We start from the raw sequence: 26,661 nt of genomic DNA, 5'->3' as shown, positions 1-26,661 counted from the left end.
ACCAGTCAGATATTGGCTCTGTTGTTTTGTTCTTTAGTTTTTTTTTTTGGTCATGTAGTTTTTGTGTTGCCTTTCCTTTTTTGTTGGAGGACCCCTGCGTCCTCCCCCACCGTTGCAATTATTACCCATGATCCTCTCTGTCCTGTCCTGGCTTTTTTTCTTTCGTCCCTCTGTGTTTTTTGTTGGCTCCCGCTGTCCCCACACCTTTGGTTGCTTTCCGTAAGGGCTCCTCTTTATTTTGGGGTGGTGGGTGGCGTGTGCCTGCGTGCGTGCGAGCGAGCGTGCGTGCGTGCGTGCGTGCGTGCGAGCGTGCATGTCTCTCCCGTTATTCAGCGACTTACCTCTTTCCTTTCTAGGTTCCTCAAGTTCTTTTAACCTCCCAAACTCTGGGGACATGTTCATGAGCATGCAGAATCTGAATGGGGATTCTTACCAGGGGGCACAAGTTGGAGCCAATGTGCAGTCTCAGGTAGGAGATACTAAGCAGGTACACAGACCTGTGTGACAGGAGAGAGAGAGACCTCCCCTCCATGCCTTGCCATTGCTGAGCTATCAGCCGTGATAAGAAGGGCACCCATGTATTTACAGCCAACCAAATTCGTTTTGGAATATCTCTTCCTTGTTCTGATTGGCTATCTCTCTTCACCACTTCCCCTCTTTTTCGTGCTGGGTGACTCTCATTGGCTATGGATGGATAATTGTGGTCTACCCCAAATTGCCCCGCCCTTCCTCCCTTTAAATCTATCTTCCTAATATGCTGCCCTTAAATAATATTACAAAACGGCAATCCGCTCTGTATTTGTGTCTGAAATCGGATTCACGTCCAGTTCATTTCAGAACGTCGATTTAGATTTTTAGCTTATTACTTTATTTTTTTTTAAAAAGACGTAATTTCTGACTCAGTTGAAGTCAATTTGTTGTGAATGCCTTTGGCTCTGACTTGAGCTCTTGGGATGGGATTGGGTGTGTGCTATTTCCTTCAGCGTCTCCGTCGTTTCCTCCCCTTCCCCCGTCCGCCATCCATCGTGATTGTGCTTTGTGCCCGGTGTCTCTTTCGCTCCACCCCTCCCTCCCTCCCTTCCTCCCTCCCTCTGTTTCGCGCTCATCTCACGCTCAGGGAGGCGCCCGGCGTACGAGACGCGCGGCGTTTGCATTTGTGGAGAAGGAGGGGGGGCTTACAGAACTGCTATGAGGGAGAAAGGCTTGGGTTTGACGGAGGAGTGTTCATGAGTAAAAGCGCTAGTCCTTCAGACTGGGTGGTGGGTGCTTGGTCCATGTGCTTCCTCATTTCGTTCCCGCTCAAGCAGATTGGGATTGTGTTGTTGCTCTTCAGATCAGTGCAGCGTGGTCATATGTGTATGCTTGCGTGTATGTGCGTGTGGATAGGTGTGTGCATATGTGTGTGTGTTTGTGTGTGTACAGTATGCGCACATATGTGTATGAGTGCGTGTCTCCATATGATATCACTGAACATATAAGAAGTTAGAGCAGTTCCCACGACAAATGTGTCAAGGGTGACTCGTAGAGGGGAAAAGAGAAGATACAGTGAGCCGTGTGATTGGCTCTTCGAGAGCCTGCGTCTCCTGCATCACCCGGAAGTAATGACAGGAGGAAGTTCAGTGCAAACTCTCTGAAAGCAACCAGGAGTCCATCAGAGGTCCACATTCCACCGGTCAGCGTGTTGGTGTGTCACGTGGCTGTGTCCCATCCTTGTGTTCTGTGTGCGTGGGCGGGCGGGGGAGCTCTTTTTGTGCGGGGGTCTGTTTGGGAGGGGCCAGAGACGCTATAACTCGGCAGGCTTGACCATCCCTCTCCCTCCCTCCTCCTCTCTCTCTCCCTCTTTTTCAATGCAGGTGGATACCCTGCGTCATGTTATCAGTCAGACGGCCGGATACAGTGATGGTTTGGGGGGAAACTCTCTGTACAGTCCACACGGCTTGAACGTAAGTCACACAAATTATGATGATAATTATGGTGATGATGGTGATAAGGATGATGATAGGTATGAGTGATTTTCATTGTGTAATCAATATTAAATCAACATCAATTATGTAACATATGGAAGATTATTATTTTTTAAATTATTATTATTATTACTATTATGTAGTAGTGGTAGTAGTAATAGTAGTGTCACCCTTGCCATTATCCATTGTAATATGCATTTTTTTATTTATTTGATTTTACTAATGGTTAAAATGTTTAAAATCCCTCCCACATTTTAAAACAAAGAGCTAAAGTGTTCATTGAAAGCCAGGTGACAGGTGGAAGAGCATGTTTTTGCTATGGCCCTGTCATTCTGTACAATTCTGTCATCGGTGTAGCAACACTGGGGCCCATAAGACCAGTCTGCTTCCAGAACAGAGCACAGAATATATGACAAGGAAAATTAGGGACTGCAGGGGAGATGGGAGCCATTGTATAAAAGTATAATTTAATATGAACACAAACACACACACACACACACGCACACACACTCATGCACAGACACCCACATACATGCACACACAACACATACACACATACCCACATGCATACACACACGCACACTCACACACACACACACACATACACACACACCCACACAAACGCACGCGCATACACATGTACGCGCACACAACACATACACAAAGAGAGAAAGAACCAAGTGTAAGGGAAGAAACCAAATTTTTTTTTTTTTTAAATGTCAGTCATCTAGCCCCCTCCTCTGCCCCCTTTGCTTCTATAAACATTTCACAGCACCGTAACCTATAGCAAATAGGCATGAAAAGCCTTTTATTTGTGTATCTACGTTTTCATTTAACTGTTTTGAAATGCTTCAGAGAATTTGCCGTATCCTTATCAACATGATAAAATACGAATCTGGGATTGCCTGCAGCCTTTCACCGACATGAATTCCATCTTCCCTGATGAGGGTTGATAAGGAGTTTTTTTTCTCTTTTTTGTAATACAGTGTACAATCTGAAACCACCAGAGAGAGTAGAGATTAATTTATTTGAAGAGAGAAAGGGAGAAGGAAAGGAGGGGAGAGGAAAAAAGGGAGACAGAGAGAGAGAAACAGTTGCCGACATCTTTCCTTCAGCAATATCAGAGCGAGAGAAACATTGGCATTTGTAGTCTTTATGTGGCAATGAAAAGGACGGCAGTGACTTGAAGGCTTTACACGACTTCACTTTTATCTGTTTTCACTCTCACGACACAGGGATATTTAATATTTTATAATGGGAGTTGGCAGAGCACACCGAATAAAAATGAGTTTTTATTCCGTGTTATTATCATATTTGCATTCCATTGATTTTTTTTTTTTCTTCTACACGTGTGTTCTGTAACATTTCTGCCATATTTGATTCTCTTGCTTTTTCAAAAAATAAAAATTGAAGTGAATGGCAGGCCCCATAATCCCCCCCACCCCCCCCCCCCCCCCCCCCTCGCTCCCATCAACTGGTGTGTGATAATTATAAACCCCAGTAGGTTCTGTCGTATTTCTGGGCCGTACATCATTAAAGGGCCTGTACACCCAATTTATGGGTTGATGTTACAATGTATTTTATTGCGCATGCAATTTAAGCAATTCTAGTGGGAGCAATTGGGTTTCAATCTGTCTCCAGTGACCAGGCTAACGTAGCAGACTTTTTTAAGTCACTGTATTCCAGGCAGCTACACACGTTACTGTGGCACAATTATTATGATCCACATCACAGAAATGCACAGTTTCTGCATTCCATCAGTCAATAATTTCAGCGGTGGGTAGATGACTACATTCCAGAATGAAAGTTTTCAGGCTGTGGAAGGGCTTTGGAGAGCTAGAAAATTTCTGACACCTCGCACCGTAGCTGAAATTGCTCGCAAGTTAGCAGATGAGTTGCCGCAGTCCCATCACACTTTAAAGTTATTGGTACAGTACATCTTTGGAAATCCTTTGGAATTTGAGAGTACCCACCGCAGCGATTCATTTACAGAATCGGGTTCCCCTACTGCACATCTCCTTGGGCTTCCCACAAAGCTGGGTTAAATACTTCACCCTGACATCGACGTGGAATTTCAGGCCTTTATTTAACTCATGACAGACAACACGGGGATTTCGATGTCACCCAGGAAGAACCTTTTTCTCATCTATAATGCCATGGCCATTGCAATGTAAATGATTTCCACATAATGGTGGAATGTGTGTTGTAAAATCGTAAGAAACCAAATTTAGGTTAGCAACGTTGCATTTATTGTAAACTGAAACCAGCCCTTGCTCTCTTATCGCTGAACATAAAGAAGCAGTTCCCGTATAGTTTCTTTCTTCTTCTGTGAAATAGGTACAGTACCATATGAACCAAAGCTTAATTGTTTTTATCATTTTTATTTTTTTTTAATTGCTTCAACTTGAGTGGGAAACGTTCTTTCTTTGGCGATTCGAGTCAGTGTGCCCTCCGGTAACTGAAATGCTTTCCCCGTGGCAATATGAGTGATGAACTGATGACGTGTTTTTTTTTTTTTTTTTTGAGTGACAGATCTGTATTATTTCCCTGACAATGCAAACCAACAAACAAGCGATACAGGAAAGCAAGCTGACAGAGGCAGTCATTAGCGAACGCACTGCAAGGTGTCATTTTGGTTTTCTGCCGAGCGCCGTCTCGCCCGAAGCTTTCGAGACGACGTGCCAGCCCTTAGCAGCCTGAAGTGTAGTCTTTCACACTTTCTCGCACACATTCTCCCGCTTTTTTAGGGTCAAGCCACAGTTCATCACTGGGCTACCAGGACGTAAGAACTCCCCAGAATAAAGATACGCCCGTTTCCCGAAAACAGCTTGTGATTGCTGTTTGCAATATCTGGAAGAGGAGGGAATTAAAAATGAAGAAATTTTATTATTAAAAAGACAGCGAAGCAGAATTGGAAAGGTGAATTTTAGGGGCAGTTGGGGAGGCTCCCTCAGAATGCTTATTTCAATTCAGCAGACATACACTGCGGCCAAGGAAACCAGATTAATCTATTTATTGACCTATTCCAGGAACTCTTAAATCAGCGAAATACTAATTCCGCCAACGAGCCAGCGCGAGCGCTATAGCTTCCAGTTTACAGTAATGCAGACGGATTGTTTTGAAAATGAACCGCATCATAAATAAATTAGCATACGCTAACCTTTTGGGCGTTTTTCTGCACGTGCGAATGCGGGACGGTAGGGTCTGTGCGTGCGGATGATGAGGCGTGTGCGTGCGCTTGTGTGTGCTTGGACAGCGGATTGTGTGCGTGTGTGTGCGTGTGTGTGTGTGTGTGTGTGTACAGTATGTGTGTGCATGCATGCGTATGTGTGTGTATGTGCCTGTATGTGCGTGTGTGTGTGTGTGTGTGTGTACAGTATGTGTGTGCATGCATGCGTATGTGTGTGTATGTGCCTGTGTGTGTGTGTGTGTGTGTGTGTGTGTACAGTATGTGTGTGCTTGCATGCGTATGTGTGTGTATGTGCCTGTATGTGCGTGTGTGTGTGTGTGTGTGTGTGTACAGTATGTGTGTGTGTGTACAGTATGTGTGTGCATGCATGCGTATGTGTGTGTATGTGCCTGTGTGTGTGTGTGTGTGTGTGTGTGTACAGTATGTGTGTGCTTGCATGCGTATGTGTGTGTTTGTGCCTGTGCGTGTGTGTGTGTGTGTGTGTGTACAGTATGTGTGTGCTTGCATGCGTATGTGTGTGTATGTGCCTGTGTGTGAGTGTGTGTGTGTGTGTGTACAGTATGTGTGTGCTTGCATGCGTATGTGTGTGTATGTGCCTGTGTGTGAGTGTGTGTGTGTGTGTGTGTGTGTACAGTATGTGTGTGCTTGCATGCGTATGTGTGTGTATGTGCCTGTGTGTGAGTGTGTGTGTGTGTGTGTGTGTGTATGTGCCTGTGTGTGAGTGTGTGTGTGTGTATGTGTGTGTACAGTATGTGTGTGCATGCATGCGTATGTGTGTGTATGCGCCTGTGTGTGAGTGTGTGTGTGTGTGTGTACAGTATGTGTGTGCATGCATGCGTATGTGTGTGTATGTGCCTGTGTGTGTGTGCCTGTGTGTGTGCGTGTGGACAGCGGGTCATCGCTCCGGCGCGGGGAAGGGATCCGGCAAAGGCTAGCCCCCGCCGCGAGCGAGCGGGCGGGCCGCGGTCGGCCCGGCTCAGGCTGTCTCTCTGGGAAAGGGCTGCGCCGTCACTTCCACTCAGCCTCCCCCACCTCAGCGGCCCCGCGCCTTCCCTCTTCCTGACTGACAAAAAAATATGTAGCGACAAGCTGTCTGCCACTGCAGAAATCTGATTAGACATTGATTTCAGCAATTGCTTCCATTGGCCGGGACATAAGGCAAATTTGTTTCTGAGAGTCTCTTGTTGCTGATGCAAGTGTAATGCAGAGAGTGCCCGTCGGCGGCCTGGATACTGTATCAGGAGAAACGCTCTTTGTTATTTATTTTTTTAACGTGCTAATACGGACAGGGTCGCATACTCGTACACACACGCACGCAGACACATGCAGACACATGCAAGGAGTGCATAGGTGATTTACCTTTTTTAAATCTTTGTTGATTGTTTTCAGGAATGTCAATCGCACCCATCGTCACCCGCCCGCGCTAGCTTATTTTCTTCTGTGTTTTATGTCAGAGTTTTATTAGTCTTACATTATGTGCGGCGTGTTTTATGTTAAACACTTTTGCATTTTGTAGTGCGTTAGCGACAAGGGGATGTGGTATTCCACGGACACAAGCGAGAATGCCCGAATGTATGCGCATAATCGAAATACTTTAACTGTGCCGTTTCCATTTCCATGGCCATTTGCACGTGTATTAATTAAAATTATTTTATTACGCTACGTTATGGACAGTTGCAGATATTGGCACGTGTGCAAATGTGGAATGCGAGAATTATTTAATATAGCAGCAGTCATTTATGGCTCTTTCTCTCTCTCTCTCTCTCTGTTCCCTTTTGCTAGGCTAATGGGGGATGGCAGGACTCAACCACTCCATCTTCTGTTATTTCCCCAACAGAAGGTCCAGGAAGTGTACACTCCGATACCTCTAACTGATAACACTGACGCGTCCCTTCTCAAGCCACCGAGCCCAGATTCACACAGACTGACCAACCAGAGAGCCCGAACATGAACAAACTCTTTCGGAAAATCAATCATTTGCTGGCATTTTACGGGGAACCCTGCCCCCCTGCTCCTGAGCGGCATTCACACCATCTTGGACTCCTGGGGGGAAAAAAAGTATTTTGTTTCTCTTGGGCAGAATCAGAGAAGTCCACCAACCTATACATTGCCGTTTCAACTGGATCAGTTTGTCTTTCCTCCCAGAAGAGCTTTTCTTTTCTTAATAGATATACGTCCATATACTGTATAAAGTATCAACATAATTTTGATGAAAAAAATGCCTGCCCAAAGTTTGCTTGGGAACGATGGGTTGAATCCTTGCAGTTCTTACACTAAACCATGCAAGCGTTACAAGACCCAAATCTGGCTGCACTATCAAAGTGTTTGCCACCTCAGATTTTTAAAGCCTGTTCATTTCTAGCATTTTTAAAATCTGTTTTGCAATCTTCTTCACCCCACTCTAGAAAGACCCTTGTCCCCATTTATTTGATGAACACAGGAGGTCCCAGTGAGACTTAGAACCGTCTCAATCATAACTTGCTTTAGCAATGAAGTGTTATTACTCTGAATCAACACGATTTGGGAAGTGCGTGGCACACCATTATTGACCATTTTGCATATTGTGTTTTTCTATTGGTCCATTTTTCATATTATATGCTCTATAGCCTATTTGAAAAGCAACATTTGCATTACGAGTTCAGAATGCAAGGAGTGATTTCTGACGATTATGTGCTAATTTGTGTGTTTAACAGGGCTAAAGGTCACAATTTCTGGCAGCTTGGGGAATTCATTTATGATTACGTTTTTGCCTTACACCCAACAATTTGCAATGTTTGAGAAATCTTTGCTGTGGCACTGAATTAGATGTGGAAATTAGTCAACTGTGCATTCCATTCTTGGGAAAAGCTTTTTAAAAGTGACAGGTCTTGACACCATTTCTTGCATAAGTAAGTAAAAGACGACCATTTACCAATATTTGTAACTTTTTTTTTTTTTTTTACTTGGAAGTCATATTAAATGTCTAACCCATTCTTGGAAATGACGGAAGTAATGGGTCTTACAGTAAAGCCAACCAGTCATGGTACTCTCTCTTTCTCGGCAACTAAAGACACAAATCACACAAAACATAATGTATATAATGTAGCTTAAGAGTATATATACATCCCACCAATCAAAACACAGCTTTATTACCTCATGCGAATTCATAGAAACCAATAGAATTTCAACATGTTCTATAGCTTAGAGTGCTCACTTACTACCTCTAAACAATATCACTCATTTTTTTGTCTTTTTTCATTTTGTATTTTTATTTAGTTAATTTGATTGCATCTTGTAATAAACACTTTGTTTCCCCTCATGTAATCTAATGTATATTTTAATCTTTTAAGAAAATGAAGTTGCTTTGTTGCAATTTTTAAAAAGTAAAAAATACAATAAAAAAAATAAATAATGATGATGATAAACCGTGTGTGTGTGGGTGGGTTGTGGGAAAGGGACAGGGAAATCGTTGGTCGTAAATTAACACCAAACAGTGAAACTGTTGTAAATACGGAAGAACATTTTGAATGTTGCTCATCTTGTTACTAATCCATGCAAAAAAAATCATAATAAAAATAGCTGTAATGCATAGAGGTTTTCAGTATTCAGAACTGTACATTTCACACCCTGTGTGACAGGGTGACCCCTTTCTCTCTCTTTTTTGTATTGTATGTGATTCTGAAACTGATAAGGTCATGAAAAGATTATTTGTGGCAGTGATTCTAATGTATTAAAAAAAAAAATGTTTCGTGTTACTTTCTAACCAGACTACACCCTGGACTGAGAAGTCTTCCTTGTGGTAGATATGTGTAGTTTCAAACCATGAATAAACTTTTTGCTTTCATGATAGCCGTGTCTTTCTTTTATTTGGCTGATGAGGAAAGTCAGTAACGGACAAGCAGGACAGAAGTTAACTCATATAAATTCTTGAAGTGGGGCTTGGGATGTTCTTACTGCTGTGCCTGCTTCCAGCAGCAATCCATACTATGCAATAATATAACTGACTTTACAGCTTGGTGACAATGGAATTAAATATATTTTTTTTATATATGGCAGCTATGGCAGGTGTGCTCCCAACTGCCTCGTGAAGTTCTGTGCATCGCCCTTGTTATCAAGAAGGAAACAGCATTATTTGAGACGAGCATGCTCATATGCATACACAAACACACATACACACGCAGCACAACATTGACCAGACACGGTCATTGACTCCTACATTACACACACCTTGGAACAATCGAGTGAGCTTAATTCTACACATTGATATCTATCCCTGAGCAAACCAGGTTGCTGTGATTGGAGGGAAACAGCTTTTTTAACCTTATAATCTGACCAACAGCAGTATAACGCACAGCATTATAAAATTGCATTGATACCATTTCTACATGGAAATGAACTGTAATATGGATGAGTGTGAACTACAGTATGTAACAGAAATTGGTACAACAAACTAACAACCCACAAATGTTAATGGCCTGACTTGTGAAAAATATTGACAGTTCTCTTACAGATTAATTCACCACTGCCCCCACCTTCCCTGGCGTGAGTTCCTATAATAGCTAAATTTTGGGTGGGTGGGGGAGGGCACTTCGGGGGCTAATTAAAAGTATTTGCTGTGCTAGGAATCATTGGATACTTTGGGGTGAAGTGCAGTTTGTTCTGGGGTGGCATGTGATGAGATTGCATTAATAGTGATAATTGTAGCCTGAGCATACTGACGAATGCAAATAAATTAATTGCCGTGCATAATTGAACTGTTTGCAGATCCAGCGCTGAGCCAAAATCCTGGATTATCTTAAACAAACAAGGAGATGTGATTCCTTTGGACAACGAATTAACATTCTTACGGGGTCGTGCGTGGCTGTAGCTCATTTTAAACCCAAGGGTAGAAGTCGTGGACAAGAAGCAGGGGATCTTGGTGCAGTGAAGGTTATGGAACGCGAGAAGGAATTGGAACGATTTGTAGATGTAGACATGCAACACGATATCCGGTCATTAACAAAACCGCGGCGAATGCACGTTTCAAGAGGGATGACGGTCGCAAATCAAGCGAACAGCGAGCGACAGAAGCGGTGAGCTTCACGCACAACGAAGGGGCGCAGTTCTTTTAGCCGCCGAATCGTGTCTGTTATCTGTGTTCCCCCCTTTCCTTTTAACATGTTTAGGATGGGATCTTCACGGGAGCGAATGGGTCTCAGAACGGATCAGTGTACAGATTACCGGTTGCGTCTCCTCTCCAGTATACAGATGCACTTGGTGTTAGGTATTTTCACGTGCGCGTGATGGGACGTCGCTCGCGTGCTTTGCGGACTGAACGTGGCCCTTTCCGGGGTTGCCAGCTCTCTGCACCAAAATCGCGTCGACGCCACCAGCCCCTGTCACTTCGATGGACCAGGCCAAAGGTACAGGAAGAAAAGAGGCTGGGGCATTTGCGAACGCTGTCGTTGAAAATTACGTCCCTGAATCAGTCTGCGACGCAGCCCAAATCCAAAAATTATAAAGGAATATTTTGGTCAAACAATAAATAAAGAAAATCAACTACTAAGGATTTCGTAGGCTTAAAAGAGAAAGACCAATTCCATACATAAACATATACATAAACATAAACACTCTGCAAAGTAACTGTTCAAAGCACATCACCCCTTATTTGGCTATGCTTATTACTACTACTACTACTACTACTACTACTACTACTACTATTACTACTACTACTAATAATAATAATAATAATAATAATACCTAATAATGTAGTGAGCACCATAATGTTGGGACCAAAGTTATATTTTTCCATGATTTGGTTCTGTACTCCACATTTTTAGATTTGTAATCAAATGATTCACATGTGGCTAAAGTACAGATTATCAGATTTTATTAAAGGGTATTTTCATGTATTTTGGTTTCACTATGTAGAAATTACAGCACTTTTTATACATAGTTCTCCCATTTCAGGGCCCCATACTATTTGAAACAAATGGCTTCACTAGTGTTTCTGATTAGTCTAGTGTGTTCAACTGCTTCCTTAGTGCAGGTTTAAGAGAGCTTTCAGTCTCTAGTCTTGATTCTAGGCTTTTGTTGATTGCCTCTGGATTCTGTTATTGGCATTTGTCCACATGAGGACCAGAATTGTATTCATGAAAGTCAAGAAAGCCATTATGAGTCTGAGAAATAAGAAAAAAACCATCTGGGACATAGGCCAAACTTAGGCTAACCAAAATCAATTGTTTGGCACATCATTAAAAAGAAAGAGAGTACTGGTTAGCTCAGTAATTGCAAACGGCCTGGTAGGCCAAGGAAGACCTCTATAGTTGATGACCAAATAATTCCCACCGCAATGAAGAAAAAACCCCCAAATACAGATCATGTCCCACAGATCAGAAAATGTCCCACAGATCAGAAATACTCTTCAGGAAACAGGTATGGATGTGTCAATGTCTATTGTCCACAGACAACTTAACAAACAGAACTACACAGGCTACACTGCAAGAGGCAAAAAAGTTAGCCGCAAAAACTGGATGGCCGAGTTACAGTTTGCTAAGAAGTATCTAAAAGATATTGTGGACAGATGAGACCAAGATTCACTTATAACAGAGTGATGCAAGAGCAAAAGTGAACTGCCCAAGATCTAAATCACCCACCCCTCATGCCCATAGGTATGAGTGTGATTGAATTGAATGATTGAATGATGTGTGTGCCCTGTGATAGATTGGCGGCCTGTCCAGGGTGTGTTCCTGCCTCTTGCCCAATGCTCACTGGAATAGGCTCCGGTACACCCTGCGACTCTGCCCAAGATAAGCGGATAATAGATAATGGATGGAGGGATGGATGTATACTGTACATGTATATGTGTTAATTCATTATACTGTATATATTTTAATCCATATTATGTTTTAATATGGATTAAAACATAAACACAATTGATATATAAATGACGCAGGCTGTTAAACAAGCATATCGTTCTATTTCTTGTCAATTCATGGCTAGTGTACTGCTGACAAAAATACAGAAGCAGGGATCACTCATAAATTCAGCTCTAAATCACTCCTCCAATCTTACTTTATATTGTTTTTAGAATTAGTAATCTCTTTGGGCTAAGATACAGAGCTCACTAAATGAATGTTTAGGACAGCCCCCTTCCCTAGCTCCCCACTTTGATCAGGTTTGTCGGTCGCCACAGGCAACGACCTGTCCCACTCTGATGGGACTCAGAGGAAGGCCATCAACAACCCTCTCTGTCACATCGCCTGACCACACGTTGTCGAGGGCATTATTAGTACTTTAATGGAGTCTCCTTGCAAAAATCAGGCGTAAGGGACCCCCGCAAATTACAGCCACCTCTGCGGTTCGGGCCTCCAGTGCAACAGTCGCGTGTTGACAAACGAAGGAATTTGTGTGTTTCTTCCTGATGACACCAAGACTCAAGCAATGCCATGTGACTGTTTGGCATTGCTGTAGCTGTACTGTAGCCTCAGAATTGTGCGGTTGCGGGCTCGATTCCTATGTGATGCACTGCCTGGTAGTTAATTTGGATAATGGATAATGAAACGTGTGACTTATGTGTAAATATTTAAACCAAATGTGAAGCTGAGCTTGTCCGATGTTTTCATTTGTCCCCTCCAAATAAACCATCTGATTTCTAACATTATTTAGCAGTTTTATATGGATGGTCAGCGAGCACATTGTGTCCAGTATTTTTTTACAATTTAAAGGTTAAATATAATAGATAAATACGTTTTATTAACAATTTTACACCTAAAACAGACAGCTGGAAAAAAAATCAGTTTGCAACTTAAATTTATGGGTTGACAAAAATCTAATATTTTATGGCCTCATTTTAAATAATTTATTAATGTCAAAATTACCAGTGATGTGCTAAAAAAATCATTGGCAGTAGCAGAGTGGTCATTGTTGGGTGATAAATAGATTGATTCTCTTTCCATTACAATTTCACGTAGTTCTAGTTGTAAAGTAGATCTATGTTGAGATGCAGTTTGTGAGACAGCAATAAATATTGCAAACAATACAATTGGTTACTGATTTTTTTTAATCAGTTCATGTCCTGAAAAGAAATCTGTATGTTTGTTATTATTTCATTAAATAAATTCTGTTGCTGATCTTTTTCATAACATCTGATTTCAAAGACATTAGCTTGACAGATTTCTTTCTAAGGTGACCTTATACATTGTATCACAAAGGGTATAGCTTACAAATACACCTGTTGAAGTGTACCATCCTATAATGGGTCTGCTCTGGAGAACAATAATGCTTGTCATTTGAGCTTCAAGTAAGAGCTCAGCTTCCCAATAAAAAAATGATGAAATTAAAAACATTTATGTATTTTTGAAACATTTATTCAGCCGTTGTTGAAATTAATGAAATATATTTCTGTAATACAAACATATTGTGTGATGTCATTTTTATTTATATATCTTTAAAAATATAGCATTAGCTAAAATACAGCAAGCATTGCATTCAGTACATTATTAACCTCATTTATTAATACCAAATAATTAATTTGTTACAATATGATTTATTATTATATAATGAATCAATTCATTTGAGAAAAAAGAACGGATGAGTAAGTGAATGAATGTGTTGAAGGGAAAAGTTTAATATAAATGCACTCTGAAGATAGAATCTCAGCTCTAAGCTCAAAGCTTTGTCCAACTTTTTTCTCATCTCATAAAATTGTAATGATAATTACTACTGTTTTCCAGTTACCATCCTATAATAAGTTATTAGTGTAATCTTACACTAATAACTTATTAATATAACATTTTAAAGGGATAATTGCACTGCATATTAAAAATGTTATTCTAATAGGTTCAGACATAAAATATTTACAAATTAAAATGGGAAATTAATTCACTTTAATGCTATAGCCAATGTGTACATAACTATGTAAATTAGCTATGGGATTAACGCAGGCATAGATGGCCAAATTGCATGGCTAGGTATGTACACAAAGTATATACTTCAGTTTTGCATACGCTTGGAAAATTTGTGCCAAAGTCCATATAGATATGTACATTATAGTTAAGGCCATAGCCTCATTTACTGTATAACAGCTTAATGAAACCATTGTTTAATTTTTTTTTTGTGGGAGGAAGCTTAGTAATGGCCACTCCGATTATGCTCTGGCTCTTTTAGCCCATGAAAGCTTTTATTGTGTAAATGGTCTTTAAAGTTGGCAATGGCCAGCGAGGAACAAGCATTATGTTCTCATTGACTTTATGAAAATTACCCTGGCAAGTAACAAATGTTGCCGGCTTAGACAAATTTGATGTTATTCATGGATTTATTAATCTGTTTTTTTGGCAAAGGTCAGCAATATTAATCAGGCCCGGAACAGGCTTGAGGTCTGGTGGAGATGGATATTTGCTTGCAGTTTGAGATTTTTGGAGAGTTCCTCATTTAGGCAAACATCCAGTGAAAAGTGTCAGTTCCATGCGAATCAATCCCTATGAAAAGACTCAGGGTTTCTGGTACTTAGATCGTGTGTAAAACAAGCTTAGATTAATTCAAATTGTGCAGAGGCAAATATGGTGTTAGACTCCACAATGTGCTAAGCTCAGCTACCGACGAAAATTGTGTTTAATTCCACCAGGTTTTAGGAGGCAACAATTCCCAAGACAGACAGTGGATGTCACTGACAGCTGAGATCAATATGAAACGTTATGACTGGCCATAGATGCGAATGACTCAAAATTCAAAGGCAAAGAAAGAAGAAAAAAAAACATTCAAGAGAAGATTCTGCTAACACTGATCAGCAGTTTTTTTTTTGGACAGCATTGCCAGACTTAACCACCAGGGACAGAAAACAAATGGCCAAGCACCATCAATTGTCCGATTAATGACTGGTTACTCTCTGTTTAGTAACAATATTTAAAAGCTATAGCTTAATAATAACCTGCAATGCATTTATGAACAATTTTAACATTGGCATTTAAAAATACATTTATGATCACACTATGCGTTTGACAAAAGCAGTTTGCACCACCAGCGATAATAAATAAATAAATGATAAATCAATTAAAGTGCATTTGTGCCTGCAGTATCTACCATAAATGGGAAGATTAAAAGTTAATCTTAATAAACTCTCAAGCTTAAGAAAAGGAATACAAACAGCAACGAGAAGGAAAAACAAACATTCATTACATTCACTCCTAATTCAAAGGGGGTAGTTGGAAACGATGAATAAAACAAAACAAGAGGATTTTGTTCGTGTTCCTGGTTGTTTTTAATCATTGTTAAGTCCAATTTTGCAGATGTTTCATATTCAAGAACCGAACAGCCCTCGGAAATAAGTCTGAGCCGCTCCACTCGACCTTCAACCGGGGTTGCGAGCAAACCATATTAGGAGGGACTCAATCAAGTGCTCCCAGTGGTCAATATGTTTCTTAATGAGGGGCAGTGGAAATAATATACAGACTCTGAGTAATGAAGGCCGAGTTAACCGCTCGCCTTATGTTCCAGCTAAAGCGATTTGACTGCCCATGAATTCCTTCAATTACCTCATTTGTTTTTGTATGTGTTTTATGACGTTGATAGGCTGTGTATTTTGTCTCTCAAGGGGTAAGCACATAAAGATACTGATGAAAAAGTGTGGTAGGTTGGGGGGGGGGGGGTGATGGTAGGATATTGGGGTAAGCACAGAACCAATAAAACTACTGGAGATTCATTATCAATAATAATAATGCAAACAAGTAAGACAAACAAAAGCATATAAAATTAAAGTTCTGACTTGCATTTCAAGGGCTTATGTATAAAACATAGCACATTCATGCAATGTTCTTGGGTAAGAATTACCATCCTGAAATATCCTGAAACAAAATTTTTCTTCTCATTTATTCCAGTTGATTGAACTTCCTGAAGAGGGTGTGATGTAGTCTAACAGTACGCGGTCTGGTACTACGGTCCATACTAATGTCCGTTTCACCCACAGTTGAATAAATGAAATGGAAGATGTAAAATGGACCCAGGAAAACTGGTAGTCTTCACTTGTACTTAATTCCTGCAATACTGCCCCCTATCGCAGCTTTATTTTTTCGGTAATTACCATTTTTGGCCGTTTTTGTTCACATTTCTCGCGGAAGGAGAAGAAGAAGCATTCGGCGAAGGCCGTGCCAGTGTATTTGGCGGCAGGACCCTGCAAGCTGCCAGGCCGCTCGACAGTCCATCACGGAGGCGTCCATTGTCCAGACGCCCGGCGAAACGCGCCAGCGGAGCCCGGGGGGACGTCCCTTTTTCGCGGCGAGGGAACCCCGCCGAAGGGATTTTTGGCGGGATCGCGGGTCCTGGAGGGAAGATAAGGGAGAGGCGCTTGTGAATGTGACTAAAAGGAGGCCTTTCAGACACAACTGATATCTCTTAAAAACAATAAAGCACAACACGGAAGGACGCCGCCGCGCTGGTGTTGGGAGCTCGGGCCCATTGTTTCTCCGACAGAGGATCTGTCTGCTCACACAGTGGTGACAGCGAGCCTTTCAGAACGGCCCCTCGTTCGTTTTATTTTATTTTATACATGAGCATACTTCTTTTTTTTTTGTATTTGTCAAGCTGACATAGCCTCGGTAATTCAACACCAATCCCCTGAATATCAACAATCTCAACGAAACACTGTCGGCCTGAATTAAATCAAAATGTGTTCTTAAATTTGACTCACAGTTAAAGTAGTTTATACCTTTTTACAGGTAATTTTGTCTTAAGCTCAAATATAATTAATACCAAAATGGTGGCAAAAAAAACACTATTTGAATTTTTCTTTTTTTTTAATTTGTATTTTTGTTATTTCAAAAGATGTTTCAAAAGACGTTAAGGACGAATATCAATGTCCCAAAGAACAGAATTGTGCGCACACAAACACTCACATGCACCCTTAGAAATGATTCATCTACATGAAATGAAGAAATGCACAGCGTTTATGTGCTTGTGAAGGCTGAGACTGTTCGAGGGACGCTTTCTTTTTAATCCCTTTCTTAACCGTCCCTTACTGAGGCGTTAGCATCAAACTGACTTCTGCCGGGCTACATTTCGGGCTTTCAGTACGAGTGCCCCACCTTCCTCGCCTGCCTCTCCCATGGTGGTGGGGGTCTGAAATGTGGGCAATAGCTGTGAGCTTCACCCTCCCAGTGGTTGCATTGACCGCCCCCCCCCCCCCCCCAAACCCCTCCCAATTTACTCCCCCCACCATCACAACATATTTGATCATCCCCTGCCCACCGAGATCATAGCGAGCGATCCGAAGCGTGCCTTAGCTTTTCCCCTTTAATAAGAGATGCCATCCCGGTTCTGCCTCACGGTTACGGTAGCGGGCTGCGAGAAGCTGCGCTTCGGGCACGAGGCTCTCCGCCATTATCGGACCGACGTGAAGGAGCCGCTGCCCTGTCGCCTGTCGCTGCCCTGTCGCCTGTCGCTGCAGTGCCCTGTCGCTGCCCTGTCGCCTGTCGCTGCAGTGCCCTGTCGCTGCAGTGCATTTACACGTCCATGCCAGTGCCCTAGAACTACAGCCCGGCTATGAGAAGCCCTAGATCATGTTTTCATCTACATTCATGCACAGTGCTGTGTTCTGCTTTGTTGATCGGGTGTTTGGAGTAGAAGCGTACTCTTCAATTGTGCATTCTTTCAGATGAAACTCATAGAGCTCACCTATCCATAGTCTGGTACACAACTACCCCAGGTGGCATACTCATTCTCTAATTGGTCACAATATGTTGAATATCTCATTTTGTTCATAAACATTACAATAACACTTTATGCAAAATAGCAAATTCGATATAAACAGCTGAAATAAATTGTCACATCATATAATTTTTTTCCCACTATTCTAACTAATAATGGAATAATAGTGTATGCGCATATGCAGTATAATGGAGTATATTAGGCCGCATATATATGGCTGGTGTAGGGACATCAATGAATTTGTACTTTAAGGCAATAACAAAGCAACTTGTACAGGGAGCTTTGTGCATCTAGAAGCTAAACACCAAACATATGAACATACAAATTTATAGCATTTTTTCATAATTATATACATAAAGGTCCAATTTTATTTTGTGCTGGTACTTCTGTCCTTCTCAAGCAGCACAAGGTCTTCCCTCGCAAGGACCAGAGAAGCGTGGATTCAGATGCTAGCTGGGCCAGTGGATAGCAACCATACTGCTTATTCTTGCATGCCAAATGGCAGCCAAGTTATTTACAAATTTAAACTGAAGGTACGATTGTATTTGACCATGAAACAGAAGAGTTTGTCAAACATTCTTTATTCAAGCCCTAATTTATGGATGAGGAGTTGCAACAGATAGAGGCTGAGAGGTTGAAGAGGGAAGGAGAACTGCTGTTCTGGCATCCCATCTGAGAGCAACTAGCCACATCTTCAACAGATCTGGGTTATCTAAAGGTCGTTGGTGTAAGTGACATGAAGCTGTTTTTGTCAATTGTTTTTTTCCCACAAGTTGGAATTGCACCAGCAGGTACCGTTTCCAGTCCTGTCGATTAGTTGCCGCTTTGAAACGTTTCTCTCATGTCTAGTGCTGTTGATACAGGAAGCCATACCACTTCTTTCCTTGAGTGCAGCTCAAGCAGTCTCAGGCTGCACACGTAATAGGAAACAGTTCCAACTGACGATGAGAATAAAAGTAACGTAAAAAAAAAAAATATTCAGGTAATATATACACATACTACCTCTGGAGGCATAGCGTTGAAGTGTATTTTCTGGCCTTAAACCACAAACCCGTTGATGCCCCACTGTAAAGCCGGCAAGCCCAGAGAAATCGCTGTAAATCTCCGGAAACACCCTTTGTCGCACACAAAGACTGTCTGGGCCAATCGAAAACATACACTAAAACTGAAATAATATTTTGAGAGGGGTAGTGAACTGTCCCTTTAAAGGAAAAAATCTTTCAAATGCGCAGAATGAATTCTGTATAAATGCACTTGTTTTGAAAGCAATAACGCCGGTGACAGTGTTTGAATGAGCGAGTTCTCCTTTTCCCATTTCACACCGCTGAAACACACCATCCTCATCCCCCCCTCTCTCGTGCTTTGCCGGAGTTATTATTCTCGTACATTTATCTACAAAACAGTGAGTGGGCAATTATAATTTGATATAGAAAAAAGTATCCCGGCTCATTTATGTGACAAGAGGCCACTGCTCACACCCGGAGCCCCCTCTCTGCTGAAGTGGCCGTTGTTGAGATTTTTAAAAGGGGCTGGGAGGTGAGGCCTTAATTGAACCTTGGTGTGGAGGTGACTGCGAAGCCACCGCTCTCGGCACAATTAACTGAAATGTCAGCCGCTTCTAATTCAAGTTATTCTGTCCGTCCGCGGTGGAAAGCCTGCCTGTATGGGTCATTGGTTACCAATTTAAAATGGAAATTGACATCCATTTATTCCCATTTTCTCTCCACAGAGTCCCAGAGAATGAGCTGTACTCTTCACACAGAGAGAGAGAGCGAAAGAGAGCAGTCAGCCATTTGCATCTTTTGTTTATGTGGCTTTCTTTAAGTATACTTACTGTGGGGAGGGTGGGTGGGGGTGGGGGGGGGGGGTGGAGGTGGGGGGGGGGGGTGTTGTATATCAACTTCAACTCCAGCACATAACTTTTAAATGGCCATAAATATAAGATACAACAAATTCCTGGACCTGCATCTTGTGTTATCATAAAACCAGAGATATGCAAATATGGTTACTTGTACAATATGTGTTATCTCTGTGTGCAGAAAAAAAAATAAACAATCAAAAAGACAGGCAAACAAAAAATCAATTGAGCAAGTTGTTTCTTTGTCCTTCGGTAACTAAAGAGAGCGATCGGGTAAATCTGTTTAAATCAGCAAAATGACCAAAAGACCTTTAGAAAAAGAGAAGTTACATTTGTTAAAGAAGAGGCCTATTAGAGCCTTCTCCAAGGTTCATTAAAGGCAACATTTTCCAAGTAAAATTTAGCATGAAACGCATGCATCATTAAATATGGAAATCCTGAATTTTATTAGCAATCTGCTAGATCTGAGCTGACGCCAATTAAATAAAAGGAAGATATCATTTATTAAGGCAGAGTTCATATTCTGTTAAATATGAAATGTAATTTTCTCCCATTTTTGATTTATTGCTGGTGGTAGATTGTTCAAAGAGCCATGTTACATTTCAATAGAGAAATATTGTTTATGCATTAAAATTTTAAACCCTTCTTATTGCTTTGCACAGCTCGCACCAAATGAAATTGTTATGATTTAAAACATAAATTAATAAACACATTTGAAAGTACAAGGAGAAAGGCAAAGCTCCTATTTTTCATTAGAGCACTTTAATATTTCATTTGTTCGCCCTGTGTTCCCATTACAACAGAGGGTCCTGGCTTCTTCATTTGGAGTTAGGTGTGCAGAGAAATCTATTGCAATTCAACCACCTATTTCATTTTCACTATGTGGAGACATAGGCATGAAATGGATTACTCATGGAAATTAGAGTGAATTACTGTTTTGTTGCTGTTTCTTACAATGTAAATGGCCTGCAGAGGGTATGTTAACACTACAAGTTCCATCATCCTGTCAGTGCAAAATGTGTCCTGTTTTTACTTTCTTCTTCTTCTTCTTCTTCTTCTTCTTCTTATTATTATTATTATTATTAGCACTGTTTTTACTTTATTAATAGTAAACTGCACTGAAAATTACCTCTGCAACACAACCACTTTGAGAGACCATAGAGAAATAATTCAGAGAGTAATATTGTTCACCCCACACGTTTGCTTTGCTGGGTGTATGTATGGACATACTTCCATATAAGCATGATCACATTTGAAATTAACTTAGATAAATTGCTGCAGGCCCCACAATGCTACTCAATATCAATAGGATATGAGCTGTCTACCTTTTTAAACTGGCCTCTCCAATCCCTGCAAAGAACAATCCCACCCTCCACAAAATTACTCAAGAGCTCATAGCCTATTCTTCCCAACAGTGAGCTGAAATAAAGAAATATTAGGCCATACAGAAATGTGTTGATTGGTACTTGTTAAAGTATGATGTATGACTCTTTTTGAAAGTACAGCTATCTGGAAGTCATTATATTGCTACTTATTTCACTACCACAGTGAATAGCACATTACATTCTAAAGGAGAAATGTCCGGCTTTTTAATATGTGAATACAAATGGAGCGCTTATTTTAAAACGAGAGTGTGATTTATTACGTATACTTTGTCAAATTAAGTACACTTTGGGGCCGGTAGTTAAACTGAGCTCTGAAGTTTTGCACTGTACTTCAATTCACACTTTGTTCACAATTACAAAATGTCACTGAGTGATTTATGCGGATGGGAAACTTCTGGCCAACCAGGCATATAAGAGAATGGTGACCCAGGAGCACTCAGCCTACTGTGAGGAGAACGCTGAACTTTCTGGGTTTTTTTACATATGTAGATGAGGGGATGTAATATTATGTATCCACCAATGTTAAACCCTTGTCACACAAATGATGATACTATTACAAAAACTATTGAACAATTAAATAAAGCAGCCATGTTCAGGTGTACTGATTACTGCGTCAGACTGACCCAAATGACTCCAAGTTAATGGTTTCTAGAAAATATGCAGATTGTGCCAGATTTCTCCAGGGAACTGCCTTTAATTCCTCAAAGAAGTTGTTTAACAGGAGCGTTCCGGGATCAAGTATTACTGTTGCAAATGATAGATTGTTATGGTTATGGGTTAAAGTTGTTGTTATTGTTATAATTCTGTGCAAAACAGGGTCCTTAAAATGAATTACAGAAGGGCATTGTGCGCATTGTGGCTCTGTGAAATGATTTTTAGGTACAACCACTAAACTTCCAGTCATTTCACACCAGATCACTTTTTGTCTCGTTCCTGCATCTTTAAAAGGGTGTGTGTTTTCCCTCCTTCGTTTTTAATGTAATAGTGAAATAGCAGATACTAAAAGAATGGATCTCTCTCTCTCTCTCTCTCCCTCTCTTTTTCTAGCAGCACATTGTCAAGTTACATGTGAAAAGACCCCCCCCCCCCCCTCCCCCCCTTCTCCCCTTCCCAAACTGATGATGGCTTATCTTACCTTGTTGGGTAATGGCAGGCCTGTGAAGGCTGGTGACAGAACACAGATGTTCTCTTTACCTCTCAGAAGAAGCGTGTCAGCCAGTGTGGGACGCCTTTGTGCTGTTAAAGTACTCTGACATCAAGTCGCAAGAAATAGAAAAGGGAAAAAATAGGCACGTCAGTGAAATCGGACCATTTCTCTCTCTCTTTCTCTGTCTTTCTCTCTCTCTCTTTCTCTCTCTCTTTTTTCTATCTCTTTCTTTCTCTCTCTCTTCCTCTCTCTCTCTCCCTCCCTCTCTCTCTCTCTCTCTCTCTCTGTCTCTCTCTCTCTCTCTCTCTCTCCCAGGAGTGTGTTGTACAGCACGGTCTGTGTAAACGCCTGGCGGGGGAACGGAGCGCGCACCCAGAGCCGAATGGGATCGGCGTAGCCGCCGTAGCGGGAGCGCGAGCCCGTCTGGCCTGACACCGCGTGCTTCAGTCTCCCTCGCCGCGGCATTTATATTTTATATTTCATGTTTTGCACAATCTCAACAGCTGCAGTTTGTCTTCGCCATCTGTGGGCGATTACGTGTCTGAGCTGGCTTTGCAATAAACGGAGCGCGCTCCCTCCACGTATCTCTTGACAAACAGCTCACACCTCTGACAGGTGCTTAGGATTTTTGCTCAGGTGGTATTTAGCATCGAATGCAGTGTTTTTTTTATCCACAATTTGGAAAGAGGCAAATGTTTTGGATTTCGCCCTTTTTAACAATGTGCACCGTAAAATATTTATCATAAATTTGACAGTGATCTCCATTGGTAGGACACAGAATTGTACAGCATACAGAATTATTGTTATGTAGTAACGTAGAAGAATACGTTTTGCATATTTAATAGTCTTGCTGTATCTATTGTGTGGCACCACACAATAGATACAGCAAGACTATTAAATATGCAATATTATTAAATATCCAAGTTATCCCTTTAGCCAGAACTTACCACATCATCTTAAATATATAAATGATGCATAAATATATAACATGTACTTCATACACATAATTATCATTATATTGACATAATCCTACATGATCTTTATGATGTGATTAGCCTGTGGTGTGGTCCTCTGCTACTGTAACTTTTTGTCTTTCTCTGAATACCCCCCATGACCCCCCCCCTCCTCCCAACCCTCACCCAGCCCCCACACATCCCCATGACCTTTTTTTCTTTTCACCTTGCCTTGTTCCACCTTCCTCCCCTTACCTCGCTCTTTCACTCCCTTGCTCGCTCGCCCTGTGCCACTGTTCGATGGTCTACTTTCGGTATAATAACTTAACACTTCACGTTGCATTAGTCTTAGTCCAGCCAACAAGGTTATGTGACCTATAGTGTCAAAGAGCATACTCCATGCCCGCCCGGAGTAGCTATTTATCAAGACAGCCATGAGCCAGCTATGATTCAGACCGGTATAAATGCAGGGGCCAGCTGAGCCCAGGGAGAGAATGTATACAGTCCAGATTTCTCGCTCCTATTGTCCACTTTGGAGGTCTGCCGAGAAACAAAAACACCAAAAGCTCGCACACGCTTTCACGAGCAACTTAAAATGCGAGCATGTGTCATCGCTTGTGAATTATCACAGCTTAAAAGAAATGAAATACCGTAAAATACTGAGTGCGGTTCCATCTAGGGTGCCTGTTTATTAAAAACGTTATTAAGCACAATGGGCAGAGAGGCTAGTCAAGGGCTAGTCAAGCATTTGGAAGAAGAGGGAAAGTGCCAGGCCCTTAGAGGAGAGAGAGGGAATAAGAGAGAGAGACAGAGAAAGAGAGAGAGAGAGAAAGACATTTGACACTCCTTTATTGCAACCAATCAGAGCATCATCAATCTATATTATATATATATCTGTATAGTCTATACATACACTTAAAAGCTAAATAAAAACAAAATAAACAAGACAAACAAGATTGAAATGAAAGAAATTTCACCGTTTCAGACACCACATGAACCTTAAAGAAAACACATGTACCCCCCTCATCAGCAACATAGATTGAGAGACAGAGATAGAGAGAGAGGGAGAGAAAAAAAAGAGTGAGAAATGAGAGAGAGAGAGGGTTTGAAGATAAACTACAACTTCTATACTCATACCTTTCTTTACCCACACAAAAAAACTCAGTCAATAAAAAACAGATGAATGTCATACAGTAAAAATATTTTGCTTTTCACTTAAATCACATATAAAACAATGTAAGCTTACCCTGTTCCACAACAAAAGAGGATATACTATTAAATTCATGCAGGCAACTATAATCTTATCCAGATCACACTACTCCCCCCCCCCCCCCCCCCCCAGATTTCATCAAAGACCACAACATTTTTGTCATCTTCTACCCTTTGAAATCAATCACTACACTATTTTTGATGGAACCTTTGAATTTCGACTCTATATCCTACCAGACATTTCTCTTGATCATGCACTTCCTAGTTAGGCGAGACAAAGAGAAGGCGTCAGTTGTTTTCTTTGGCAATACTCAACAACACATTGTGTCAATACAGTAGTAGTAGTAGTAGTAGTAATATTGTTATTATTATTATGCCATAGAGTGCTGATCATTTGTATGCATTACCAATATAATTCAGATTGTCTGTCAGGCTAATAAAGCTGAATGGAATTTAGACAAAGAGTGAAGGGAGAGGAAAGAGAAAAAGAGAGAGGAGAGCGAAAGAGAGCAAGACGAGAGAGAGAGAGAGGGGAGGGGAGAAACCGCCGCTGTGCACCCTGAGGAGGTCATTAGGAGACCGGTGACCTCACTGGTGCAGGGCTCGGACAGGCCACCCACTGGCATGATGTCATACTTCACATGTCATCACTCAGCCGGGCAGACACAGGAGCAACACGGGAGCTGGCCATGCCAAAAAGGAAACGTGTTAATACCAAATACAGTGTAATCGATGACAGCAGGTCTGGCTTGGCCTTGAGTTAAACTCTCTCACAGCTTGAGTAGTCCACAACTGCCATACAATGGATTTTGTAACTTGCTGCACAAACATCTGAACAATCTTTATTCCTAAATTTTGTCCAATAAAAACTACAATGAAAAGTATTCGTCACATTGCTATGTCATTTTGTGCATGTTTAGTATGACGCTGTCCATTTCAGTACTTTAATTCAATTCATTGCATTTAAAAAAAAAAAAAATCCATACAACAGTTTTAAGTATACTAAACCTGTGTACTGTCTTCACCGGTTAAATCTAGTGACTCTAAAGGACATTTACAGAAAGAGCAATGCCTGCTGAAGCACAGAAGAATTTACCAAATCAAACGGATGCAATATGATGCAATATATTCTCCAAAGATAATTACCATGTGACTTGCAACAAACAAAATATTTGAAACAAAACAGACCACGTGAGATTGATTGTGTGTGTCAGACGTGTTTGTGCATCTCAGGTGGGGGCCATTGCTCTGCTTGTGTGTATATCTTGTGTGCGTGTGTGTGTGTGTGTGTGCGTGTGTGTGTGTAAGAGAGAGAGTTTTGACTTCTGATGTTCCTTTATTAAAATATAAAAACCTTCCACAATTAACGTATAACCTACCCCAACCCCCGATTAACAAACCCAAAAACCCACCCCTTTGGGAGGGAGGGAGGGAGGGAGAGAGAGAGAAAAAGAGAGAGAGAGGGAGGGAGGGAGAGATGCTCAGCCTCCTGTGTCTGTTCCCTGGTGCTGTCTGGGAGCTCAGGTCTTGAAGGCTCCAGGATCAGTTTCCTGCTGTAGCCGTTGTCACTTGCAGGGACCCAGCTAATTCATCTTGCTAATGGCAGGCAGCTCCATTGAGCACTCTGATTCCTATTTCTTTTCTGTTCCTTTCCTTCTTGCCATTCCCAGCTTTTTAAAATCTCAAAAAATTAGCTAGAGCATGCGTAAGATGAGGCAGCTCAGTCTGTTTCTAACCTAACAAATTTATATCTTCACCCTTGTCATCTGGATTTAAAAAATCTTCCATTTATCTTCCAACATAATGACTGAAAATAACGAAAGATTCCAAAACAGCGCTCGCGCATAATGAAATCTGTCACACAATTTTCATTTTAAAAATCATTATTACATCAGTGAGTGAAGTATTTAGCGCGAGAAGAAAAAAAGTTAAAACTTATTCCCTCCATTAGCTGAGCGGTGGCTGGTGAGGCTGGGAGGTGCAGGGCAGGGTGGAGATTCGGAGCTGAGAAGGGTAAATGGCCATTGGCGTGGTGAGGAATTACTGGGCTTTCACTCGCAGCAAGCCGACTGGACACAGAGAAACCCCGGCTATGTTTCGCCACGGAGGAAGGTCGTCGCCAAACAAATGAAGAACATGAGAAGCAGTCCAGGTTCTCAGACTTCAGGTCCCCAAAGCAATTAAGCCTCCCCCTCCCCCAACACACACAAGCACCAGCAAATGAAAGGATAATTCAAGGAAAATGCACACTGAAGCATGCACGCACACACACACACACACACACACACACTCATGTGC

General features: G+C 41.5%; 1 protein-coding gene across 11 annotated transcripts in view; it reads left to right on the top strand.

The window, feature by feature from the left end:
* pbx3b (pre-B-cell leukemia homeobox 3b) overlaps positions 1 to 8,982 on the top strand; it is a 101,124-nt gene extending 92,142 nt beyond the window's left edge. For 6 of the 11 annotated variants that reach the window (XM_035379470.1, XM_035379468.1, XM_035379465.1 and 3 more), the window contains 2 exons: positions 1,854 to 1,943; positions 6,937 to 8,982. In XM_035379470.1, the coding sequence (XP_035235361.1) occupies positions 1,854 to 1,900 (47 nt within the window). In that variant the 3' untranslated portion in view covers positions 1,901 to 1,943; positions 6,937 to 8,982. Of the gene's footprint in view, positions 1 to 356; positions 470 to 1,853; positions 1,944 to 6,936 lie in introns of all 11 variants that reach the window. The other 5 variants (XM_035379460.1, XM_035379462.1, XM_035379463.1 and 2 more) reach the window with 1 other exon arrangement.
* Positions 8,983 to 26,661: the final 17,679 nt, after the last annotated feature.

The sequence above is a fragment of the Anguilla anguilla genome, chromosome 10, assembly GCF_013347855.1.
Source record: "Anguilla anguilla isolate fAngAng1 chromosome 10, fAngAng1.pri, whole genome shotgun sequence".
NCBI lineage: Eukaryota > Metazoa > Chordata > Actinopteri > Anguilliformes > Anguillidae > Anguilla > Anguilla anguilla.
Note: the sequence above shows the minus strand (reverse complement) of the source record. Positions and strands in the feature narration are given on the sequence as shown.